General features: G+C 32.4%; 4 protein-coding genes across 6 annotated transcripts; 2 read left to right on the top strand and 2 right to left on the bottom strand.

The window, feature by feature from the left end:
* Positions 1-732: 732 nt before the first annotated feature.
* Positions 733-3,155, bottom strand: LOC100820014 (eukaryotic translation initiation factor 4B3). Its single transcript, XM_003540752.3, has 2 exons — positions 1,924-3,155; positions 733-1,085 (listed from the first exon to the last, which is right to left on the bottom strand). The coding sequence occupies exons 1-2, from the start codon at positions 2,994-2,996 to the stop codon at positions 1,016-1,018; spliced, it is 1,143 nt and encodes a 380-aa protein (XP_003540800.1). The 5' UTR covers positions 2,997-3,155; the 3' UTR covers positions 733-1,015.
* A 1,127-nt stretch (positions 3,156-4,282) lies between these two features.
* Positions 4,283-7,714, bottom strand: LOC100817349 (protein ENOR3-like). Of its 2 annotated transcripts, none has more exons than NM_001372089.1 (9): positions 7,364-7,714; positions 7,144-7,200; positions 6,938-7,028; positions 6,686-6,846; positions 6,461-6,561; positions 6,217-6,354; positions 5,447-5,539; positions 5,228-5,345; positions 4,283-5,089 (listed from the first exon to the last, which is right to left on the bottom strand). In NM_001372089.1, the coding sequence occupies exons 1-9, from the start codon at positions 7,494-7,496 to the stop codon at positions 4,995-4,997; spliced, it is 987 nt and encodes a 328-aa protein (NP_001359018.1). In that variant the 5' UTR covers positions 7,497-7,714; the 3' UTR covers positions 4,283-4,994. The 2 variants fall into 2 exon arrangements, with proteins under 2 accessions (NP_001359018.1, NP_001359017.1); NM_001372088.1 differs by having other exon boundaries at positions 6,461-6,588; positions 7,364-7,710.
* A 5,998-nt stretch (positions 7,715-13,712) lies between these two features.
* Positions 13,713-14,485, top strand: LOC100527090 (uncharacterized). The gene is made up of 3 exons (XM_003540744.5): positions 13,713-13,849; positions 13,989-14,155; positions 14,224-14,485. Exons 2-3 carry the CDS (start codon positions 14,109-14,111, stop codon positions 14,426-14,428), a joined length of 252 nt encoding a protein of 83 aa, XP_003540792.1. The 5' UTR covers positions 13,713-13,849; positions 13,989-14,108; the 3' UTR covers positions 14,429-14,485.
* Positions 14,486-15,896: 1,411 nt separating this feature from the next.
* LOC100809866 (inactive leucine-rich repeat receptor-like serine/threonine-protein kinase At1g60630) lies at positions 15,897-21,754 on the top strand. 2 transcript variants are annotated; one of them, XM_006592001.4, is made up of 3 exons: positions 15,897-16,419; positions 16,566-18,509; positions 20,834-21,754. In XM_006592001.4, the coding sequence occupies exons 2-3, from the start codon at positions 17,165-17,167 to the stop codon at positions 21,490-21,492; spliced, it is 2,004 nt and encodes a 667-aa protein (XP_006592064.1). In that variant the 5' UTR covers positions 15,897-16,419; positions 16,566-17,164; the 3' UTR covers positions 21,493-21,754. The 2 variants fall into 2 exon arrangements, with proteins under 2 accessions (XP_006592064.1, XP_003540649.1); XM_003540601.5 differs by having other exon boundaries at positions 15,910-16,419; positions 16,569-18,509.
* Positions 21,755-25,956: the final 4,202 nt, after the last annotated feature.

The following is a 25,956-nucleotide window of genomic DNA, read 5'->3' as shown; positions in this document are numbered from 1 at the left end:
GACCTCCAATTGAATCATTTTCTTTTCAATTGGATACAAATGAAGAATAAATTCAGAAAGTTTAGTCGATGATTGCTGCGTCCACTACTTTAAGCCACAAACAAGTAATAACTTGTTTAATCCGCTATTTTACTACACCCTGCTAATAAAAACACATTGATGTTTTATATGTATATAACATAACTGAGTTTTTTTTTAACAGTGTAGGAATAGACCAAAGCTTAAGGATGAAGCCAGGTCAAGCTGCATACCCGCAGCTAAAAAGGTTAAAAGAAAGTTGCAGCTGATGCTTAAAATAAATTGGAATTTGTGGTGTTCAATAACAATCTAAAGCATATTTTGAAAGGCTTGCTTATCTTCTCAAATTCTTTCAACGTGCAGACAGGAGGCTGTGCCGTCTGCAACAATTAATACAAGGATGCTTAACGTAATATAGGCCACTCTACTAGCTGCATATTGATCTCTAATCAATAACCATTTTGAAAAAATTTAACTTGGAGGAGAAAGAAAACCAAGTCGTTTACGATGTCAGATTTACCGGGTAGAGGAAGCCTTTGTTATTCTCTGCAACTCTCTACATCGAGAGGGATTCTGAATATCCGAGTTATCCATGGCGATTACATATATCATTGAGTTGAACATGAACATCCTCTTTTCTTCTTTTTTTGGTGAAAACTCATGAACATGAACATCCTTTGATAAAAGGAAAGACAAAATAAACAAATTCCAAAATTCATCACCAAGCTTACTTATATAGATTATGAATGATGTGGGGAGGAAATTACGGTAACATTTAGCAACAAACATATTCATAATAACGACTTACTAAGCTACCAACACTGCTACAAAAAATGTCTCTTAACTCTTTCAGTATTAATCTCTCACAATAAAACATGAAAAGATAAAGACGGACAAAACTTCAATGGGAAACAAAAAATAAGTTTTAGAGGTTCAGTGTTCGTTTCCAACTCTCTTATCGATCAATCTGCAGGGACCAAAAGAAATTAATAGCTCTTCAATTTTTTTCAACGTGTTCATCTTCCACTTCCTTTTTTTGATCAGGTTCATCTTCCACTTTCTCAGCACTGCATTTAACAGCAAACAGGCTCAACAGCATTACAAATGGGAAAAAAAATACAAGTCGCAAACATACTCCATATGAGAAAACAGAAATTATGGCAAGTTCTAAGCACCAGGTAGGATTATGCTCCGTTCCATTCAAATGATGACATTTCAAGCTTGCTTAATTAATGATGGGGTCCACCACCAACACATTTATCATTTTTATTGTTGTTGTTATTTTTTTACTATATACCAAGGCTTAAGTGATAAATATGGAAATGTGTACTGAGTCCATCAGAAGATCTTCCAACAATCAATCAAGTCTTAGGCTAGCTAAATGACTCAGCCTAATAATAATAACATTCTTCTCATCCACTCATCCAGGAGAGACAGACAGCACCACTATATGCTTAAAAACCATTTTGGCATAAAGAATAAAGAAAGGTCAGTAACCAAAAGTGTCATTAAGAAACTGTTTAAAATAATATCCAAAAATCAGTACTCTAAATTAGTTGAAAATACTACTGACAAAAGGTACATAACATCGGACAGGTGAAGGTTATAACTAGCATCTCATCCGCATTAGATAAAGTACCACATTGCGCACACAGAAACAACATATGGGAACTGGTTAGAAAGAGCAAATTAACATCCCTGATAACAGTTCTGAGCCCTTAGTTCATTTACTTTCCCATTCTGGTATCAGCTAAGAGGAGACACTGAATCAATCTTTTTAAGTTCCTAATTATTATAAAAGATGCACAACACAATCTCAAACACAAAAACAAGTAATCAAGAAGAAATAGAGGGAACTACCACTACTACTACCGTGTTGGGTTGGTATTGGTATCAATGACAAACCTTTTAGGACGATCATCATCAAATTGGGGCTTCCTCCAACTCCTCTCAGTGCGACTTTCAGGCAAAGTAGCACGTCCTCCACCACCGTTGGAAGAGCCAAAACCCCTCTTTCCAAACCCATCACCACCACTTGCCTCCTTAATCTTGACGCTCTCAAGCTGCTCATCAATCTTCTTCCAATCCTGCCCTTTCTCCGCCAAAACCTGCTCCCTCGGCCTCGCCTCTCCGAACGGATTAACACCTTTAGGCTTCCCCGCATTATTGCCATCAACCCCTTCATCGCTCACGGACACTGTCCGAGGTTGCAACACAAGCTTCGGCCTCCCACCAACACTCTCGCTACCAACGTTGGACTCGCCCTTCTTTGTGTTCCAATTGTCGGAATCCGCGCCGCCGCTGGAGCCGAACCCAACAACCCTCCTCTCTCGCTCGAACCCGCCGCCGTTGGAACCGAATCTCCGCCCTTCAGAAGGCACGAAACTCTTATTCGAAACCCAGCTGTCAGATTCATCAGCGCGCGACTGCGAATCGAAAAACCCTCCTTTGTCCCTCTCCCTCCTTTCAAACCCCCCGGAGGGTTTCTTCGCGGCGGCCCAATTATCAGTTTCGTCAGCGCGCGAAGGGGGAAGCTCGCGATTGGAATCCCTAGCCCCAAAACCGTTTCTCCTGGGCTCGTCAGAAACCCTAGATGAACCCCAGCGGGAATTGGAAGACTCGTCGCCGCCGGAGGAGTTATTCCTGTTGGGGCGGTCGCCATAGTTGCGGAAGCCGCCACCGAGACGGGTGCGGTCGAGCTCCTCGGCGGTGCGCTGGCGGGGGCCGGTGGGGAGGACGACGGGATCTTGGTCGGCGAAGGCGGAGTCGGGCTTGGCGGTGAATTCGGCGAGGGAGTAGGTCTGGGCCTTCTTCTTCTTGGGCTTGGTGGCGGCGGCGGCGGCAAGGGAGGGGAAGTCGGCGAGTGGCTTGTCGTTGGGGTTGTTGTTGTTCTGTTGAAGGAGCTCGGCTTCGTGTTCCTCGGAATCTAGGGCCCACGCGCCGGGCTTTGACCAAGCAGAAGACACAGTAGCCGCCATTCTCTGATGATGATGAAGCAGAAGCACTCACCACCGCCCTTTGTTTTCTCTCTTTCTTCTCTTCCCTATCAAACAAGCAGCTTGCGTTTTTCTTCAGCAAACCACAGCCACGCGGTGGACACTTATATATATGACATCAGACCATAATGTTTCTTAACGGTGCCAATTACCTCTTGTTTTGTTAATTAATAAAAATTATTTCCTTTTAATGAAAAATAACCAATTTTAAATTCTGAGACAAAAGATGTTGATGTCTTGATGTAGGAGTTTAAATCAAAATTGAAGTGTGGCAATAGGAATAATTTCTTGGCAATTTTAAAGTTGTAAGAATCCAAAACCTAACTTTTAAAACATAAAAGTCATAACAAAAATCAAGAAATACAATAAGAATAATTAAAATAAAAGAAGGTAACTTGACTTATTTTTCTTAATAAATAAATCTAAATTTGATTTATGAATAATTTTATTTTTCCACATATATGGTCAACTTTTGGTTGGTTTAAAGAAATATTCAGAAAAAAATAACAATAGGTTATTAATTTTAAAGAGAATGCTAGTAATATTTTTTAATTTGTTTTTCATTATTATTAGTTGAAAATTATTACGAGTAGAACCGTAGAACTCATTAACAATTAAATAATAGTGTGTTAATGAGAATGCATTATAGAATAGACTAAATGATCATTTTTTTATCCTTTATTTTATTCAGAATGATTTTTTATTTTTTTTTTAAATTTCCTTTAATCCTTTATCTTATTTAAAATATTTAAAATAATCATTTATCTTTTAAAGAGCTTAATTTGATACCTTATTTAATTTAATAAATTTAAAATAATTCTTCGGACTATTTAAATATATCAAACTTTATTTTTTGAATAACACTTGAATAAATAATTATTTTTAATATATTTAAATAGTTAAAAAATATTTCAAACCTATTAAATTAGATAAGATACAAAATTGAACTTTTTTAAATGATGAAAGATTATTTTAAATAAGATAAATGACAATAAAAGATAAAAGATCTAACTTAGCACAAAGAATAAAATAAAAGATAAAAATGATCATGTAGCCCATAATATGTTCCTACCTTGTCTCTTAATCTCATATACCACACCATTAATGTCACTAAATTTTCTTGAAGAAAAGGAATCTATGCAGATGAAACAGATGATAGATAACGTCTCTCTCCCACATTCACCGAAACGGTATATCTAATGGATGTTCTAATTCCGGTTTAAAAAAAGTAAAGAAAAGCTATAAGTTGATCATAAAAGATTAACACGTAGTTCGCTTCGAATCGAAGCAACAATTTAACGAATTGTATTATAAATAAGTGAGGAATGAATGAGGATAGAACAAAGATAGATGCCATGCAAAAGTACGCTAAACTCGCTACCACTACTCCACTAGCAGGTTCTTTGATGCGAATAACTGTATCAAGTCATCTTTGCTTGCTAATATCCTCAGGTCTGGAGGATAAAAAAATAGATAATAATTCACTTTTTACTGCAGAAGATCGGAGAATAAATATCCTCAACATTTTCCGCGGAAGTCAACGGATCTATCATTTACCTATTTCAAGAAAATAAACTATAAATCTAATAGTTAATTAAATGAGAAATACAGACGGAACTGTATAAACAATTGCTCACTTCCTACCAAAAGATACGTGTGTGTGTGTGTTAAGAAAAGTTACACTGGCTAAGATGGACAATAGAACAGGGCATAAGATCGCTCCAAAAATTCCATTTGTTGTAATGAGACAGCAATCTCATTTCCGTTTGAAATCTGAGATGGCTCCAGTCAACAGCTGCATGCAAATAGCATGCGGAGAAATGGTTAGAAAGCTATAGCACCATGGATGCTTGAATTCATTAAGCTCAAGGACAAGCAATCCACACTGCAAAACATCATGTGACCATGGGCAGGCTCACGCCATTGTATCAGCACAGATGGAAAATGTTCTCGAACATCAACCTAACCTCCAAGGAAAATTCAACGTTCGAGGTAATCTGAATCATGTATACGGATCAGGTGTTCATTCTCAACACCCTTCATCAAATCCTCACCTATAAACCATGTTGAGGTCTCTGCATCAAATAGAGAAGATACCATCACTTCATCAGGTTTAATAGCTATACCCTACGAGTTGTAAGAGTCTATAAATGCATGAGCAAACAAATGGAAACTGGCATGAATCAGATTGAAAGTAACATGTTATTCTGTACTTTGCATATTAGATTCTTCCTGTTCTCTAGTCATGTGCAATATGATTGTTCCTGTAAGAACAGTGATGAATCCACATATCTCAGAGGCTATGCTGCTGACATCCTGACCGGACCAATCCTGAAAGTAAATAGTCAAGCTTGTCATATCCTATTTTCAGCAAAAAGAAAAGTTTGAGATATCACCAAATGAATCAAAGAAATATGAATCTATTATCATACCTTAAACATTATTGCACTGGCAATAATAGTAAGAGTTGTGAACATTACATAATATACAGGAGAAACAATTGTGGCATTGAATGTATCCAGAGCCTGAAATATTTGAATAGTAAAATAAGCTCAAGATTTGTCAAAAGCAAAAGGGAGTTATATAATAGATGGATGATAAGAGAAGTTGATATCAGTGAGAACCCCAAGAAACGTATCAGTTGAGAAAACATTACTGAAATTCTATTTGCAAGTCAGTATAAAAAAAATGTTTGGATCAAGGATGTGGAAAGAAAACCTCCCAAGACTAAGTACAATTACATCCAGAGGACAGGGCTATTCACAATATTGTGTTTTATACTTCTATGTATAACTTTCAATGGGTCATGATTCAAGATCTGTATCAAGTTCAAAATTCAATTTTTTTTCCAGTTCATACATATTTCAATGTGAGAATTCATGCAGGGCCTTGTTTTGTTATCTACATGACTAGGTGTTTGTAGTTGTGCATGAAGGACTTGTCACTTGCAAACCATCACCTTATAGAGAGTATGAGTTCTATATTGATTCTAGTTTAATCTAATTCAAAAAGGCTCGGCTCTACTGCTCTAGTTACCAAAACCAGAAGACCAACCTTTTGATTGATTTTCCTCTTAAAAAACAACTATAATAACAAAAGCCAAGAGGCTTTGCCCCAGCCCCATGGAACTGCACTAGAATAAGAAACCATTAATCATGCATCAAATGCAGGCCAAACTAGCAAAGTTTCACCACTCACTCACCCTATTAAGGTAATTCAACTGCGTAATGACACAGATTGTGGCCACGGTAAGAAAAAACCAAGTCTGAGGATAAGCTATTTGACTTATTCCATCAAGTGTAAGCTTTATTGCAATTCCAATGGCCTTTATGCTCACAACCTGAAATTTTGAAAATTTCATGTACAAAGTAGCAAGTATACACAGTTAGTTCAAGTGTTGCAATATCAATATGAAACTTCATCACAGATAGACATAACATAATTACCGTAAGTGAGCCAACTAATGAACAAATTCCCAAGTAGACCAGCATATTAGTCTGTCCATAGCGAGGTTCAAAGTGTACGATCAAGGCCAAAACTACCGAAACTGTTGCCATCACATAAAACAGAAATGCTGTTGAAAAACAAAAGGGGGGGATGAAAACATCAGGTAATAGACCGGAATATAGGAATTAACTTCAAGGGTAAATTAAAACAGGTTAAAATCCAACCTGGTTGAGTGGCCAGATCCCATATTTCTTGGACAGAACTCGGAGTTTGCTCTTGTGGTGCATGGATGACAATAACAATTGATCCCACAATGCAGGATACACACCCCAATACCCCCATCTTCGGAAGCCGTTCCTTCAACAAGAAGTGAGACAAAACAGCACTAGCAACACATACCGGATATGTTAGTTCTACAATCCACACAAACACAAAATTCATCAAAACAATCAAAATTTTAATTAAAGCTAGAGTACCTGACAATAATACTAAGTGCACCAAGGGGAGTAACCAGAACTGCCGGAGCATAGATATAAGCAACAAAGTTTGCAATCTCCCCAATAATCACTGTAAGCAAATAGTTCAAGATCCAAAATAGTTTCATTTCAAAATTCAAATCAACAACCTTGGATAAAGAGAGAGAGAGAGAGAGAGCGAGAAGAAATCAAGGTGCCACACTTACTTGTCACCATGCCAGCCCACCAAAGCGGCTCTAGTAGATAAGTATAGCCACCAACTCCTGAAAAATTCAAAAATCAAAATTATCAAAAACGGGATCAGAAGCTACCATAGCATCTCATGGATCTGATCTAAAATACCAAAGACTATACAATGCAATTGCTTGGTCACAAAATAAAAGTATTAATTGGGAATTTGTGTGATTGACAATGAATAGAAACGACCTGCACGAGTACCGCGTGCAGCAGCACGCTTAAGACCCTTCTTCTTCAAGATGAAACTGGAACCGATGAATGCACTAGAACCCATCGCCAGTATTAAGCCCTTGAAATTATCAGAAACCCCCGTTTCTGTCATTCCCGCCAAAGAAAGAAAGAAAGAAAGATCAAATTTGGTGACAGAGAATTGCTGCACAGGTGTTGGTCGCTGAAGATGGAAGAACAAGACCCTTTAAAATCAATTTCCTTGATGACGTGGCTCATCCCTTCACACGCTACACGGATATTTTCATTTTTCACCTTCTTTCTCTCTCCTCTCATTAGCTGTCAGTTCTTTCTTCTTTTTTTTTGTTCACACTCTGCAATTTGCAAGGATAACCCTAATGGAAATTGTGATGTTCTTTCTTATTCTTATCCTATATCCCATTCATGATTTTTTTGGATAATTATCTGATGGACGTAAAACTAATCTATTATTCCTTCGTAAGTTCAAAAATAATAGTAATAGTAATAAAAATAATCATCTATATTTCCTAATAATAATATGTGAGAGCAAATTATAAAAATTAAAATCAATAAATTTTAATATATAAATATAAATTAAATAAAATAATAATTATAAGATTTTATTTATATTTTTCTGGTTAAAAGAACTTTTATACTTTTATTTATAATTTTTAGAAAATGAGAGTGCACTCCTTGACTTTAACATAAATCTGTCAAATTATTTTAATAATCATAAAATCTTGTATCTTTCAAAAATTAAGATTAATATTATTTATAAATAATATATTTTTCTAAATCCATCCAGACATTTTTTATAACAACAAAATTGTGGGGTTCATTGAATACTTAAACAATATATACAATATCTCAAATAATAAAGTCTCACATCATTCTTAAACGTTGAAGCCAAAAATTATTTATAAAAGGAGTTGTTCTCCTGGAAAGAATCATAACTTATATTTCAGGTTGATGTATAATCTTTAGGTTTATTTATATATTTTATATCCGTCGAAAATTTCGAATAACTTATCCATCAAACAATTAAGTTAAATTTCTTGGTTGTGTTTACTTTTTAATATAATGTGTGAAAATTTAAAATTAAATTTAAATAAATACTCATGAACTTAACAAATAATTTTTTAAAGAACTAAAATCAAATTAAAAAAATGATAAAGAAAAAGTGACGAGAAGCTTATTAAAAAAGAGAAAAAAATATATAATAATCTTTTTATTCAACAGTGACGCTTCCTATTTATAATAGCTACATTTTCTTGGTTGCACGGCATAAACATTTTTTAATTTTTAAAAAAAATTAAAAAGCACTAAAGTAAAAAAGATTATTATTATTATTAAACAATAATGAAATTACCAACATGATGATCACAATGGATTTGATCTTTGAATGGAAAAACATATGTTGAGAAAAACAATAAACAGATATAAAGAGTTTGCTCAATTAACTAAACTAAACCTATAAGTATCATCTTTACTTATTTGACATGGAGTGTGAATATTCAAAATTAAAAATATAAAATTTAAATTAAGATTGACTAATATTACAATAATCTTAAAAATGATTCTGTTTATTTTAATACAGTTTGTTATGATTTAAAATTTAATTAAAATTTAAATTGAGTTTTATTAAATTTAAGTACCAATATTTGAAATAAAAAAAAAATAATTAAAAATAAATGAGATACTTAATTAAAAAAATAGTCTCATCACTTAACGATGAAAATAACAGCTCCTAAAAGTACACTTGTTTAAGAATTTGTATTTATAGTCACCACATAATGGTGGATTAAAATTAATATAAATAATAGTATTTGAGAAATATTAAAACAACATTAGTAAAATACTTAATATAAGAGAAATCTCGTGACTTAGAAGAAAGACGATAACTTATAGTAACATTATTATCACGATAATAAAATACTTAAAATTATGATATAAAAATGGATTGATGTAACCAAAAAAAAAAGGAAAGATAGATCAAGAGTAGCAATCCCTATGAATCGTTGATATAGCATTAGCACATGCATAAATTAAATATTTTATATGTTTTTATTGAATTTATAAATAATTTTGACTTTAAAATATTTTAGCTGAGGGTTTATATGTTTATATTTGAGAAAATTAATAAACATTTATTTATTAATAGTGGAGACATTTTTGTCAAATTATAGATGTTCATTTAAAATTTTAGATAAAATGTAGAATCCCACTTCAAGATATTATATATTATCAAATATTTTTTTAATAATTTAATTAATTTTTTAATGTCTCATGTAATTCAACAAAAGTTAACAATGCATTAACTGTTGTTAATAAGTGAGTATTATTTTAAAAACTTTCAGAGTATCAGTAAAAATCTTCAAACCGTAAGAACTCGTTTAAAAGTCTAATCAGACTGTATAAACTTATCGAATAATTTAAGGAAGAAAATGCATACATTACAGTATTTGCTGTCTCAATACTCTGAAGGAAGCTTCGCTGTGTCTCCTATTCTCTGTGTCACTTCGTGTATATGAGAAGTGCAACAGCAGCATGGTATGCACGTACAAACGTTGCGCTGCCTTAAACGTACAACAATTTTATTTTTTTTGTTCCAATGATCAACGTAGAAAAAAAAACACAGAACAAAGTGGGCAGGACCCAACCAGAGTACCTTGATTAAATTTATGACTAATCCAATTCTAATAACATTGACAAAAATACTTCTCACATTTGACACAATCTACAACAAATAAAAACAAATTTTCATTATGTATCTTGATAAGTTTTCATTATTATGTATATGGTTCAAATACACAGTAGAAACTTGTTTATATATATATATATATATATATATATATATATATATATATATATATATATATATATATATATATATATATATATATATATATATTTAATAAAAATAATTAATATATATAATAATGAGAAATATAATAAATTTAAGTTTAAATATGTTTTTAAATTTCTATAATATAGGAGAGTTTTGGTTTATGTCCTTTTTTTGGGTTTTCATCCCTATTAATTTTTTTGTTATTTTGGACCCTCTTGTTATATTTTTTTGAAAAATCTAAAGAAAAAATTACACAGACCAAAATAAAAAATAGAAACTATCAAAACCAAATAATTATGAGGACCAAAATGCAAACAACTATTGTAAGGACTAAACAACTATTTAAGCTAGATTTAAAAATATAAGTAAAAAAATAATTAATATTACATTAAAAAATTAAAATGATAATTATTTTCAAATAATTTTTTTCTATTACATAACAATTTAACAAGACGAAGGGGGAATAATTTATTGTGCTTATAAAAACGATGATGGTTTCCTCCTCAATTAATAAGTTATGTTTCTCTAAGTGTTTTTTTCATTCCAAGCATAAACCTGTCTTTGGTAATATCTCAAGATTTTCTGTCGTTATAAATGCTTTTTTTTGTTCTCGTGGATGAAGTTTTTTAATGTATCTACTTAAAACAAGTTTCATGGGAATTAATTGAGTTACTTTGCACGTTGGAAGTAAAATATACACAGTAAGGTATTGAATGTGTGATATTATGAATTAAAAATAATCATTTATGTCTTATTTTTTCCCTTTGTTTTAAAATAATTATCCTCCTAAGTTATTTTATACAGATAAAGAAAAAATAATAAATGAATAAAAGAGAATAGTAATTTTATAAAATTAATTTTATATTATTATTAATTTATTCATAAATTTCGTTATCTATTATTAATATTAATTATAAGAAATATAAGTAAAAAAATAATTAATATTACATTAAAAAATTAAAATAATAATTATTTTCAAATAATTTTTTTCTACTACATAACAATTGTAACAAGACCAAGGGGGAATAATTTATTGTGCTTATAAAACGGATGATGGTTTCCTCCTCAATTATTAAGTTATGCCTCTCTAGGCGTTTTTTTTATTTTAAATGTAAATCTGTCTTGGTAAGATCTCAAGATCTTCTGTCATTATAAATATTTTTTTTTGTTCTTGTGGATAAAGTTTTTGGATTATCGACTTAAAACAGGTTTTATGGGAATTAATTGAGTTACATGGTTTGAAGATCCAACACCTTGTGGACAAGGTGTTTTTGATGGGGCTGGAAGTGATAAAAAGAAGGAAAAAGTGCTGAGAAGGAGTGTTGTAGTGCTATAGTGTTAATCTTATTTACCATTTATCATTGATTTCATTTTCTGTTAAGATCCTTGTTGTCACAAAAATACAAATTCTGTTATAGGAATCACTATTATATAAAATCTACTCATGTAATAAGGCAGATATAAAAAATATCTTATCCAAGTTTGTGCTAGGTACTGGCCCTCAAAGTCCAGACTCTTTCCCTATCTCTCCTTCCTCTGCCTTTTCCTAACAGAATGTGACTACAACACAATCACCACTCACTGGGGTTATAGTTTCTCAATAGTACTTTAGTTTGCTAACAAATTAAAATGAGTTTGTCATGCAACAAGAGATGATGCGTTTTGATGATTAGGGAGGGAAAGAGGGGTTCAGCCCTACTAACCTATTTTTTTGTTTTAATTTTTTAATATGTATACAATTTTAATACTAGGTTAATTATTTTTTTAGGGGATTTTTTTTTATTGAAGAAATAATATATTCAATTGTTGTCTATCTCTTTTTTTTTTGAATAATGTTACGTTTTTTTAAATATTGTTAACACCTAACACCAACAAATATAATGACATTCTTTCTTCTTTATATATATATATATATTTCAAATATAAATAAATATCAATTTCTTATGTCTTATTTAATAATATTATCTCTAAAATAATATTTATTTAATAAGGTTAATAACTTTTTTTTATATTTGATATAAAATTTTAATAAAGAATAATTTAGAAAAAAATACTTATTTTTAATTAAAAATGACACAATTTAATAAAATTCACTAATTTTCTTAATAAATATAAAATATTTTTTTTTATAATCGAAAGAGGAAGTATCCTTTAAAAATATACATGTGTGCGTATTAATTAGGAAGAGAAAAAATAGTTACCTAGCCCGTATCAATTATTAAGACGTCTTTAAAAAAAACATGGAAAAGCACCAAATTTCTATTTGTATAAGAAATATTTAATTTATTCTTTTAAATGTTTTTTATTATAAAAAATCATATTGAATATTTTTATATTTAGGTTATAACTGGTTTTTAACTCTTTTTTTGATGAAAAATTTATTTTATGATTTGGTAAATAAGTTTTTTTAGTAATTTCTAACATTTTCTGAAACATTGCTTGAAGTAATATTTTTAAAAATGTTATGTTTTAGTTTTTAACTTTTTATATTTTATTATTTTTTTATCCTTGAAATATTTATTAAATTTTCTTATTATTTTTTAAAATAAAATATAATTTTTGAATAATTTTATATCAAACGATTTATTTTAACTAATAAGCTAGTATAATGTATACTTTAAGTGATCTTTTTTTTTAACTTTATTTTAAACTTCGTAAATGTATTTTTAGTATAAGATTAATAGTGGATACTCATTATGAAAAAATGTAATAATTAAAACTAAAAATGCAATGAAATAATTTTTCTATAAATAAAAATTATAAAACCATAACATTAATTATTAAAATAAAATTATAACATCTCAAAATATATTTTTATCCATAAAATAAAATTAAAATTTATATAAAAATACCATATAAACATATATATATATATATATATATATAGATATATATATATTTTATGTCATCTTATATTTTTTTTAGTTTCTTTAGTGAACACTTATTATTTAATATGTTAACTTTAGATTTTTTAGTTTGAGTTAATTTTATCAACATCATCTTAAAAGTAGTGTTCTAAAGGAAAATATAAGGAAAAATATTTTATTTTATCTTTTTTAACTTATTATTTTTATATAATATTATAAATTAAATTAAAGATAAAGTAATTAAATTTATATGTTAGTTTATCCTTTTTATTTTATTTTATAAAAATATATTTGTTGGAAGTAAAATTTTATCCCCTATTCCTTTTCTTTTAATTTCTAAAATACCATTCCTGTTAATGTTATAAAAATATATTTGTTGGAACTAATATATCACATTTGCCACCACCACAGGTTTTGAAGTTGATGCATTATCCTATGATTACTCTGCCAGCATTGAAGTGAGCTCTCTTTACAACATATATTTTCAAGGCGTTACATATGTTACTGAAAATTTCATTCTAATCGTGGGTGTTAGATGTTTTCAATCTCAGTGTTTGGCACATCCACAGAAGCCTCAATACAATGGAGGAATTATCCAAAAACCAGAACTGAATAATGGACTTCAAGGGTGGACTGCATTTGGGGAGGCAAGAATAGAATATAGAGAATCATTAGGCAACAAATATGTGGTAGCCCATAGCAGAAATCAAGCACATGATTGTGTCTCCCAGAAGATTTACCTTGAAAAGGATAAGCATTATATTTTATCCGGTAAAATTTGTACTAAAATATTATAAATCGTGCATATAGTTTTTCCCATTTATAGGGTCATTATTATTGTAAATGAAATATCAATAACAGAAATGCATTATTCTTCATTCATGGTTATGCTTGGGTTGAAATTATGCAGCTTGGATACAAGTGAGTGAGGGAAACGACGTTCCTGTAACAGCACCTGTGAAAACAACTACAAGATTAAAATTTGTTGGTGCCATTTTTGCTGAGTCTAATTGTTGGTCTATGCTTAAGGATGGTCTCACAGCGGATGAATCAGGACCCGCTGAGCTCTATTTTGAGGTACTACCTATTGTTCTTCATAATTCTTTATGTACAAAATTTGATTCTCTCTTATATGCTGTGGACAGGCTCCTTTCTGAAAGGAGGTTATGCAAATTATCAGGAACCACAGATCAAAATGGATTCTTTGAGGCCAATCTTTTTCATGGAGACTATGAAATGGAAATCAGTCACCCTGCTATGAAGAATTACACCTTCACACAACGCTTGCAAGTGATTCCAACAGAGGACTTCAAGGAAACAAAACAATTTGTACAACTTCCTATTAAGTAGTTACTTCTGCATATTAAACTTTTAGTTTATAATGAAAGCTAAAATATATAATGAAAAGTTGAAAGGCCATTGCGTATTGTTCTTTCTATCGTTGCTTGTTTGTTGTCTTACTCTTTTGCTTTAGCTTCACGCCTGCTGGAATTAGTTCAATTATTGCCCCTCTTTTTGCACATTCTTATTAACAATTAACAATCATAGGCAAATAACATTGATATCGAGGGTACCATGTACTTGTAACAATTAATTTTTTTTACCAATAACAAAAATTAATATTTTAAAAATCTACAAGACCACATAACTTAAAATGGATATTCTTTACCGTCTCAAGCTAAGCTTAAGCTTGAATAGGCTCACGATTAAAATTTAAAACACAGGCCTTGGACTGTGCCAGGCCCGTGCCCGCATCATAATAGGATTTTTTGCATAATCTTAAAAGTTAAAACACAGTCCTTTGGTTAGGGCATTGATTTTCATATCCCTGATATCTTTCCACTCCTAACTTCTTTTTTTATGATATCTCATTTTTTCAAGAGTGTTATTAAATCAATTGATTGTTTATATGACTTTTAAAATAATTATGGTAAAAGTTAATAAATATATCATAATGATAATTTGTGATCAGATGATTGTAAAACTATTTTACACATTTTTTCTCTTTTGTCAACTTACTTTTTTCGGAAAAAAATTATAAATACCCCATAAGAGTATAGTAGTAAAAAAAAACTTTTAGAGAAGGCAATTTATATTTCGAATTAACCATAGAATGGAACATTGTGTAGCTCATTTACACAGGGAGTGTCAATTGGCATACATAACAAAATCATGATAGAATACACACAATAGAATCATATTTTCTTGAAGGATAATTTTGTAAAACAAAAACAAAAAAAAATGTTGGAATGAGGAGATAAAATCAGGATGGGGGAAAATTAGCACCCTTTTTGTGTACGATGACCACACATAATCAAAGAGCGTACGGTCTCTTAATAGGACCCATAAGAGGCTGGGCCAGGCCCGTCCCCGCATGATAATCTTAAAACACATCATCATGATTTTCGATGACCACACACACATAATAAAAGAGCCACGGTCTCTTAATAGCACCTATAGTTTCGGTTTGGTCTCGGGTCAACCAAACACAGCCACAGAATCATGGCCTAATACGTTAAGTTTCTCCACTTCTTTTGAATTTTCTATTCTAATTCTAATACATTAATTTTCAAACCAAATATAATTCATCTATTTTGCTTGTATATGATATGATATGATGATGAGGGAGAACAAAGGATAAGATGCAGAATATGACAGCTGGCAAGAGTCAATGGTGAGTGATCCACGAGCTCACAACTACACACCAGTCCACTTTTTTTGTTTTGACTCATCCAGTGCCCATTTAATTGCAACACGTGGCAGGTGTTTGGTTTTTAATATTTTTATCATCATCTCTGCTTTTTTTGTAAAATGAAATCTCATTTATTGCTTTCTCGCTGGCCTTCAATTCGTTCACCAATTTCCTGTGGGAAAAGAGGGGCATTTGCCTTCGTGAGAGGAAGAACGGGGCATGTTCTTTTCTGTCCTCTCTCTCTCTCTCTCTGATCAGACAGACAGACACGCGCATAATACATATAGATGCAGCAGAGAAACTCTCACTCTCTCTCTCTCTCTCTCATTATTGCTCCTAACCCATTCAGAGTACAGATGGATCTTCGACTATAGCGGTTTTAGCAGCTGGAATCTGCACTTGCACCATGTGTGTTTCTACTGCCACAACTACTGTTAATATATATTATTTTCACTATAAACATTCAATTCCACCACTGAAAGAAGAAATTGGAGAAAATGTTGAAACTTTTTGAGCCTGTCTCAAACCTCCATCATTCCATTCAATGGGTATTGCTATTGCAATGATTCTAAAGGAGAGATCATTGGATCCCACCTCGGCCAAGTTTTAAAAAAGTGCTAAAATCCACGAGTATTAGCAACCCGAGAAAGTAAGTATAAAATTACTACTACATGCATGGCCTTTTGTTTATCCCGCAACAGGATCAAACCAAAATATATATAGTGTAAATAAATAAAAAGTACTTGTTTTTGTTTGCTTGCAAAGTTGTTTACTTTTTGTTTAATAATGTTGCAGCAGTTTAGGAATATAGAAATCATAGAGAATGGTTATTTGTGGTCTGCGGTTACTGGGATGATTGATTTCACGTGAGAGTTCTGCCACAGTGTCCGTGAGTGTGGAGGAGTTTCGAGAAGCCCAGCAAAGCCAACCACTTTAACCACAGTAAGTGTCTCCAATTTCATGGATCCCTACCAGAGCTCCCAAACAGAGCTGGCTAGCTCTTCCACTCCCGTGGTTACTTTACTTTACTTGTGTTCTGTTCAAGTTTCAATCCCATTTCAAGTTTTTGGGTTAGATGAGTAGTTGAAGACTCTTTTCTTCCCACAAGAAAGGGGTTTGGTTTTGTCAATGGTAGATCTGAAGACTTAAAAAGTGAGTGAGAAGAGCAAAGACTGAAAACAAAACAGCTAAGAAAAACCAAAGATCCTGTTCTGTTGTCTCAAGTCTCAACCGTTTTTCAGCTAATTTAAAGTAGGCCAGTTAACTGTTAGTGTTAACTCTCCTATCCATGCATTAAAGTGTTCAATGGCTCTCATTATGGGAAACCAAAACAATTGAAACTAAAAGACCCTCACTTGCTGTAGTTAGTGTGTAGTGTGTGGTTGGTCCCTAACATGGAGAGATCCTATGATGTCTTTGTTTTTCTCCTTGTCTCGGTTCTTTGTCTCTTCCTGTCCCAACCAGCAAGATCACAAGATGATTCACAACCGCTTCTGGCATTGAAATCCTCCATAGACGTTCTCAACAAGCTTCCATGGCGAGAAGGAACCGACGTGTGCACGTGGTTAGGGGTCAGAGACTGCTTCAACGGAAGAGTGAGGAAGCTAGTTCTGGAACACTCCAACTTAACCGGTTCTCTGGATTCCAAGATCTTGAACCGTTTGGACCAGCTCCGAGTCCTCAGTTTCAAAGGAAACTCGCTCTCCGGGCAAATACCCAACATCTCCGCCTTGGTCAACCTCAAATCGATTTTCCTCAACGAAAACAACTTCTCCGGCGATTTTCCCGCCTCCGTCGCCCTCCTCCACCGCGTGAAAGTCATTGTACTGTCGCAAAACCATATCTCCGGCGAAATTCCGGCGTCGCTGCTGAATCTCCGGCGACTGTACGTTCTCTACTTGCAAGACAACGCGTTGACTGGACGCATTCCCGGTTTCAACCAGAGCAGCCTCAGGTATTTAAACGTTTCGAAAAACCGTCTATCCGGCGAGATTCCGGTGACGTCGGCATTGATCCGGTTCAATGAGTCGTCGTTTTGGGGGAACCCGGGGCTCTGCGGGGAACAGATCGAAGAAGCATGCAAAAACGGAAGCGGTTCATTGCCGCCATCGATAAGCCCTAGCTATCCGTTGAAACCGGGAGGAACAACGTCAACGACGATGGGGAAATCGAAGCGCACGAAATTGATAAAGATAATTGGAGGGAGCGTTGGGGGAGTTGTTTTTGCATTAGGATGCGTGGTTTTGGTGTGGGTGATTTGCAGGAAGTGGAAAAGAAGGAGGAGGAGGAGGAGGAGGAGGAAGGGTGGTGCTGAAGTGGCAGAAGGGGAAGTGGGTGCGGCGGGAAGTGGGGGAGGAGGTGATAATAGTAAAGAAGAAGAAGGTGGGGGGTTTGCGTGGGAAAGTGAGGGTATAGGGAAGCTGGTGTTCTGCGGAGGAGGGGATGGGGACATGAGTTATAGTTTGGAGGATTTGCTCAAGGCTTCGGCGGAGACACTGGGGAGGGGTATAATGGGAAGTACGTATAAGGCAGTGATGGAATCGGGGTTCATAGTTACTGTGAAGAGGTTGAAAGATGCAAGGTACCCTGGCTTGGAAGAGTTCAGTGCTCACATTCAAGTCCTTGGGAGGCTCACCCACCCTAACCTCGTCCCTCTCAGGGCTTATTTCCAGGCTAAGGAGGAACGCCTCCTCGTTTATGATTACTTTCCTAATGGCAGCCTCTTCTCCCTTATTCACGGTACGCATTCTTTTCTTTCATATCTAAGCAACCCCATGCTACTCAATTTTCTTAATATTAAATCATTTTCAGACTCATGTCTTGTTTATTTCTCTTTCACCTTTACGATCCATAAAAATAATTCATATATGATTCACTGGTTTTCATATTTCGGTTGAGCGTGCTGTAATTTTAATGTAAAAATGTTCTTGTGCAGTATGCACCGAAGATTATATAAAATTTAAAATGTGTATCTTATTGCTTCTTTGATCCTAACGCCATATTAACGAGAAGATGCCACTGGGCCTGGTAACATTGACAAGTGCAGACCGACTTCTGAAGCAATAGTAGATATACTATTTGAGAGGGTCCGTTTCCTTCACTAGTTTATATATATATATATATTATTTATTCAAATTCCTTTTTTTTTTTTGGAGCTCAGTGAAGAAAAAGGGGATAGGGTTTAGAACGGTATAAGGTATTTTAATCTGGCTAGTGCTAATATACACACTGTGAGGATTCTGGGGAGGATAATTTTTTGCCTGGAAGACATAGTTTATGCAAGGTGGGGTAATGAAGTTAATTATAAAATTCATATTATAACGTATTTTTTTTGTCGCAGATGTATGTTTATATAATTATCTAATGGAAAACAATTGTGTCTGCATAATTAGTTTTTAGTAGTATACAATGGAAGTCTGAATATGATTCATGTAACTATTATTATAAGAATGTAGTTTGGTCCTTAAAAGGGGGGCTGAGACTGACGTAAAGGAAGATTATCTTTTGGTAATGGGGCCTCCAATTATGTCTATGCTCTAAATCTTTCCCTCTGCCTCAGATTTACTAGTAAAATAAGGACAAAGGGTGCTGCTTTCCCTGTCAAGCTGTTTAATGTAATTTCAAAATTTATAAATGTGTGTGCTCTTAAATTGACAACTCATTTATTAGCGTGACCCCCATGTTAGTGTTGTCTCACTCAACCATTGAAACATTACAAAAGAGTGAAGTCGTGTTTCAGTGTAATATCATGTATTCCACCTTAATCGGTGTCAAGTTAAGCCTTGTATATTGACTATATTCAATATGTTCGAAATTTCATAACTCATTTGGAATTTCATAATAATCCCATCCATCATCATCATCATGTTTTTATTTTTTTATTTTTTTTATCAGCATCATCATGTTTTTATGATGAATCATCGCGGTTAACGTTACCATATTTTTATTCAAATTTGTGTTATTTAAAAGAAAAATGACACAATTGAACTATTTTCAATATGGTATCTGAAATCTGCATTTCAATATTAAAGATTTAGTTTACCTGTTGGTCCTGAGCATGACAAATTCGATTTCTTTGGTTTTGGAATTGTCCCTTCTAAAGTTCAGTGATCGCCCCTTTCTAGAATCCTGAATCCTTTTCGAAGATAAAGGAAAGATGCTAGATAAACAACAGTGTTCCGGCAACTGTTTAAATTTTAAAACCTGTTACATTGTTTTGTAAATATATGAAGAAAAGTGTTATCTTCGCCCGATGATGTTAAAAGTTGAGTATTTGTGAGAAAAGTATAAGCATAATTATTCCTAGGGGACAGCCCCCTAGTTCATTTCTATAAAGGGGATAAGATAATATACTTTCTTGCAGAGCATTTAACAAATCAACAAGTCAGGCTTTCTTTTTCTCTTAGAAATAATGGTGGAATCATAATATCCTAGAATAAAAAGTAGTCAATGTCAACCATTCCAATTGCCACTTTTCCAGGATCCTCGTGTGTATTTCTGCTGGCCTGAAACCATTGTTTTTCTCTTCACACGCATTGTGCCTGTTTTTCTCTTAAAAGTTAAGTCCTTGTGAACTTTTAGTATTCGTGCAATTACCATGTAGTTGTATGACTGACTTGTATCTTGATAATAAACAACATATACGGTGATAATTAATAATTACATGGAGATGAAGGTAGAATTCAAGTGATACTATCATGTATGTTTGAGTTACCTTGAATAAACTGAGGCAATGTTTGAGCTTGCCTCTGGAAATTGAATTATGCAAGTAAGGCTTACATATCTGTTGCATTTAGCTCTACTTCATTATTTCGGGCGCAAGTGATATTCTCATGATGTGATTGAAATTGTTTGTATTTGTTAATTGAGCCTTTGGGAAGTGCTTGAATTTTAAACCAAAATAGCATTCTAAAGGCACCACGTGCTAATACACTATGCATGAAACTAATAACACCACTTTGATCATTTCTAAGTGCTAAGAATTAAACTGAAAATTCTGCTGCATCTTGACATTGCTCTCAAACTAATAATTGACAAAAGAGCTGTTGTGATGACTAATGCAGGATCGAAAACATCTGGTGGGGGAAAGCCTCTTCACTGGACATCCTGCCTTAAAATTGCTGAGGATCTAGCAACAGGCATGCTCTATATCCACCAGAACCCTGGCTTGACACATGGAAACCTGAAATCTTCTAATGTATTGTTGGGTTCTGACTTTGAGTCATGTCTTACTGATTATGGTCTCACTGTGTTCCTTAATCCTGACACAATGGATGAGCCTAGTGCAACTTCTTTGTTCTATAGAGCACCTGAATGCCGCAACTTTCAAAGGTCACAAACTCAACCAGCTGATGTATACAGTTTCGGGGTCCTTCTTCTTGAGCTTTTAACTGGCAAAACACCCTTCCAAGACCTTGTTCAGACATATGGTTCAGACATACCTAGGTGGGTTCGGTCAGTGCGCGAAGAGGAGACGGAGTCTGGGGATGATCCTGCTTCAGGCAATGAAGCATCTGAAGAGAAGCTTCAGGCTCTTTTGAACATTGCAATGGCATGTGTTTCACTAGTGCCGGAGAACAGGCCTACAATGAGAGAAGTTTTAAAGATGATAAGAGATGCAAGAGGGGAGGCTCATGTCTCATCTAACAGTAGTGATCACTCCCCTGGTAGATGGTCAGATACTGTTCAAAGCTTTCCAAGGGAAGAACACCAGAGCATATGATTGGTAACTTTTTGACAGCTTATTAGTTGAAACTATGCATTCTGATTTTTCCTGAATTGGTTATTGATACGATTCATGCATAAACTAGGTGATACGTGAGGACCTACATTTTTAATCTCTAGCTGTGTGAGTAAATGCATTTTAAAGGGTAATTAAGGATTCTTTTATAGAGTCATCACAGGTTGCAAAGAGTGGGAGATCATCAGTTCCTGCTTTGTCTTGTATTTTCTTTTTAAAATAAAACACACATTCCAAATAAAAACATGGGGTTCAGATTAATTTAGATCCGTGTCAAAGTTATATTCAACAATTTAAAATCAACTCTATCAAAATTAATTATACTAAACTAACTCTAAACTAACACTGATTATGCTACAATGCAACTCTGCGTTTTTGTGTAAGCATAAATGTGTCATAGTCATGAGTTGATGGTTGTGACTTGTGAGGTTGTCAATAAATGTGTTTGGAATAATCTAAAACTAACTATGCGAGTGTGGCACCAATATTTTTAAATTTGTACAAAATAGAAAATTCACAAATTAAAAAAATATTTAAATTATAAATTATATACGTATAATTAATTAAGAACTTTAAAATAGAAATTAGGGTAAAAATGTTTATGTAATAAATTGTATAATTACCTTTTAAAAAATTGAGTTTAAAATAAAAGTAAGTGTGTTATTTGCTACGTCTTGTTTGGTTGGATGAAATAGGGTGTGGAGAGTAGAAATTATGGTGGTGAAAATAATTGATTGAAAATAGGATGAGATTCACTAGTTTTTTTATACTTATTTTCATTTATTTCTTTATTTCTCTTTAATCTAATATTTTTAATTTTTATTTTATTCATCACCTATTTCTAGTCACATTTTTTATTTTCATTTATTATATTTTTTTTCTCTGCCAAACAAACTCTTAAGGATATTAGGCATTGTAAAAAAAAAATAATAGAAATTCAACCACTCTAAAAAAATTAACACATAAGGGTGATTGGTAAACTAGGCAAATACGTACACCTTCAAAACTACTTTTGATGATGTCACGATGAGTACATGTAGATGCAAAATTTAGCTAATTGGCTGGCCTGTCAATTTATGATAAATTCACTACTTCGTAATGAGATACAACCCAATTTGAAAGGACGAAAAAAAAATTAAACTAGGCTCAAATAAGTCTGCACCGGATTAAACCATCAAATTTGTCTTTACAAATGTGAGACGTAAAAAAAGTAATCCTTAAAAGATGAAAAAATTACAATAAAAGTTTTGAAATTGTATTACATCAAGTAAGTTAAATCTTTCATCAAGATCAATTAGTAGCAATATTGTTAAAAGTTAGTCCTTAAAAGATAAAAAAATTAAAAAAAAAAAAATTTGAGACTCGGACATCAAGCAAGTTAATGCCTCCATCAGGATCCATTAATAAAAACATCAGTTGATAAACAAAAACACATTAAGTGGCATGCTCACAAATTTTCTCTCTTTTTAAGTGTCCTTCTAAAATATATTCATGTTGATCAGAATGATTTTTTAAAATACTTTTTTTCTCTGTATTCCATTTTGGTTTTTTTTTCCTCTCTCCTCTCTTTTTCTCTCCCTCCTCTTTCTTTCTCAAATCTCTGTCCAATTTCCCACATTATAGATCCAGAAGCAAGATAACAATTTGGTTGGGATGAAGTTTTCAATTTCTAAAGGTTGTAGTATAGCTTAGATGAAGGACATTTTGAATCTTCTGTACCTTGATGTGTTTCAAAGTGGACTCAATTTGGCTTTTGAAAAAGTTTGAGATCCTCCCTTTTATTCATTGGTGTTCCATGACTAGGGTTGTGAAAAAAATCCAAATATATAAAATCAATTCATATTCAATCCAATTTAATTTACTTTAAATTCATTTAAATAGTCTGATTTTATATCCAAATCCAATTTTTTAGATTTTAAATCTAATCCAATTAATTGGGTATGAATTGGATATTTGTATGGATTTTTAAGTCCAATACAATTTTTGGGACGATGACAGCTAGGTCTTTTTGACCAACGTCAGTAGGAGTTATTTTTTAGATGATCTCGTCTAGAATTATTTTCGACAACATCAACTGATGATGTTTTTAAATCGTCGTCGGTTGAAATTATTTGTTTGTTAACGTCGGTAAGGGTTTTTTTGACCAACATTGGTTGAGATTATTTTTTGGCCGATGTCATCCAAAGTTTTTCTAGCCGACATCAGTCGAGGTTATTTTTTTGTTAACGTCAGTTAGGGTTTCTTTTTTGCGATGCCTGTCGAGATTATTTTTTTGTCAACGTTGGGTAGGTTTTTTGACCGACATCGGTTAGGGTTTTTTTGGTTGACGTTAGACAAGACTTATTTTTTGCCGACATTGGCTATGATTTTTTTGGCTGACATCGGCCGAAAAACATCATCGACTGACATTGGTAAAAAAAACCTAGCTAACGTCGGTCAAAATATTCCCCTAATTGACGTCGATTGAAAAAACCCAAGTTGATGTTAACAAAAAATATCCCTAGCCAGGGCCGACCAAAAGAAATAGTCATGATTGATGTTGGCCAACAAACACCTACAAAAAAATAGTTTCAACCAGCGTCAGCAAAAAAACCTAGCCAACGTCAACCAAAATATAGTCTCAGCTGATGTTGGCCAAAAAATATAAATGACCATCATTGGTCAAAAAAATCTTACCAATGTCGACCAAAAAAATTGTAACCAACGTTGATGAAAAACTAGTCACAGTCAATGCTGATCGAAAATCCCTAGGCAATGTTGACCAAAAAATGTTACTGACCAACATTGACTAAAAATCCTAGTCAACCTCAACCATTTAATAACTATATACATCATTGAGTGACATCAACTGAAAATGTAATGACTAACGTTAGCAAAAAAAAAATCTTAATTGACGTCGATCTAAAAATATATGAGCCGATATCAACCCAAATTGTCCTAATTGAGGTAGATCAAAAATATCATAACCAAGATTAATCAAAAATAGTTTTGACCAAGATTAGCTAAAATTAACTCTTAAAAATGTATAGGTGTTAAATTTTCACTTTTTATTTGTTATTTACTCCAATCCATGTCCACCCGTCTCCCTGACTGAGCTTGGGAGCAATAGAGTAATTGCATTAATAATTGTCATTAAACATGTGCGGGATTGTTTGGTCTTGAGTATTTTATCTGCTCCAGAAAAACATGTGCGGGATTCGGTACCAAATAAAATAATAATATTTTAATATATTGTACTAGAATTAATCTAAAATTTTATAAAAAAAACACTATAATTAATATTGACTGATCGTATTAATTCTCATAAAATTTTATCTATTTGGTCATAAAAAACAGTAAAAGCTTTTAGTATTTATTTCATAGTATAATTTAAGTTTCAGTTCAATTAATTGTTGAAACTTACAAAAAAAAAGTTCACATAAAGTTCGTTTAACTAAATTTTATGATTATTATATCTTTACATTTAATTATTATCAACCAAGTTAAATACAGACTAATTACCTCCACTTGAGAGAGGATACTTATGATTTATACTAAAAAGAAAGTTAACAAAATATCGGATGATAATTATTATAAAAATGATCAAATTTTTTATGATAGTTTGTTATTAAATAATAATATAAAAGATGCTTATACAATCAATACATGACTTTTTTATAAAAGAAAAAATGATCCATTTTAACACAGTACAATCCATTAACAGAATTATTATATACGTTCATTATATTTCAATGTTTCAAAATATTTTAATAAACATTTAAAATTTTGAAATATAATACACCTCAATAACACTTATAATATAGTGATATTATATTACACATTATATTATATAATGTTAACATAAATGTATTATTACATTATTTAAATATTTAAATTTCGTATGTTGAAATTTTAAAACTTCTTATTTTGAAAAACACTTTTTTTTTTAATTTTGTACTCTTGATTTTTTTTTCATGAACCATCATCACGTCTTCAGCACTATATAGTTATATATAGTTCTTTGTTTACCATGTTTTTCTTTTTTATTTTTCCTTTTTATGTTCTATATTCATGAGATGGTTTAAGAAGTTTTTCTTTTACAAATTTGTAGTAAAAAAAAGTGTCAAATAAATTTAAATATATTAAAAGTAATAAAGGATCTAATGAAAAGATCACTGTAAAAGATTTGAAAGTTTGTTCATCTTTATTTATCGTCATCATCAAAATACTTCAAGATTTCAGGATAAATAATTTAATAAATACCGATCAATTACAAAGAATCATAGCTTATAACTATATATTATTGCTGAAGATGTGATAACGTTCTATGAAAAAATAAATCAAATAAAAATAAGAGTAAAAATAGAATAAAACTGTTTTATTAAAAAAGGCATTTAAAATTTTTAATATACAATATTTAAATATTTTAAAAATATTATTTTAAAAGTAGTTAATAATTAATTATAA

The sequence above is a fragment of the Glycine max genome, chromosome 12 (genome assembly GCF_000004515.6).
Source record: "Glycine max cultivar Williams 82 chromosome 12, Glycine_max_v4.0, whole genome shotgun sequence".
Lineage (NCBI taxonomy): Eukaryota > Viridiplantae > Streptophyta > Magnoliopsida > Fabales > Fabaceae > Glycine > Glycine max.
This window is presented reverse-complemented; position numbering and strand designations above follow the sequence as displayed.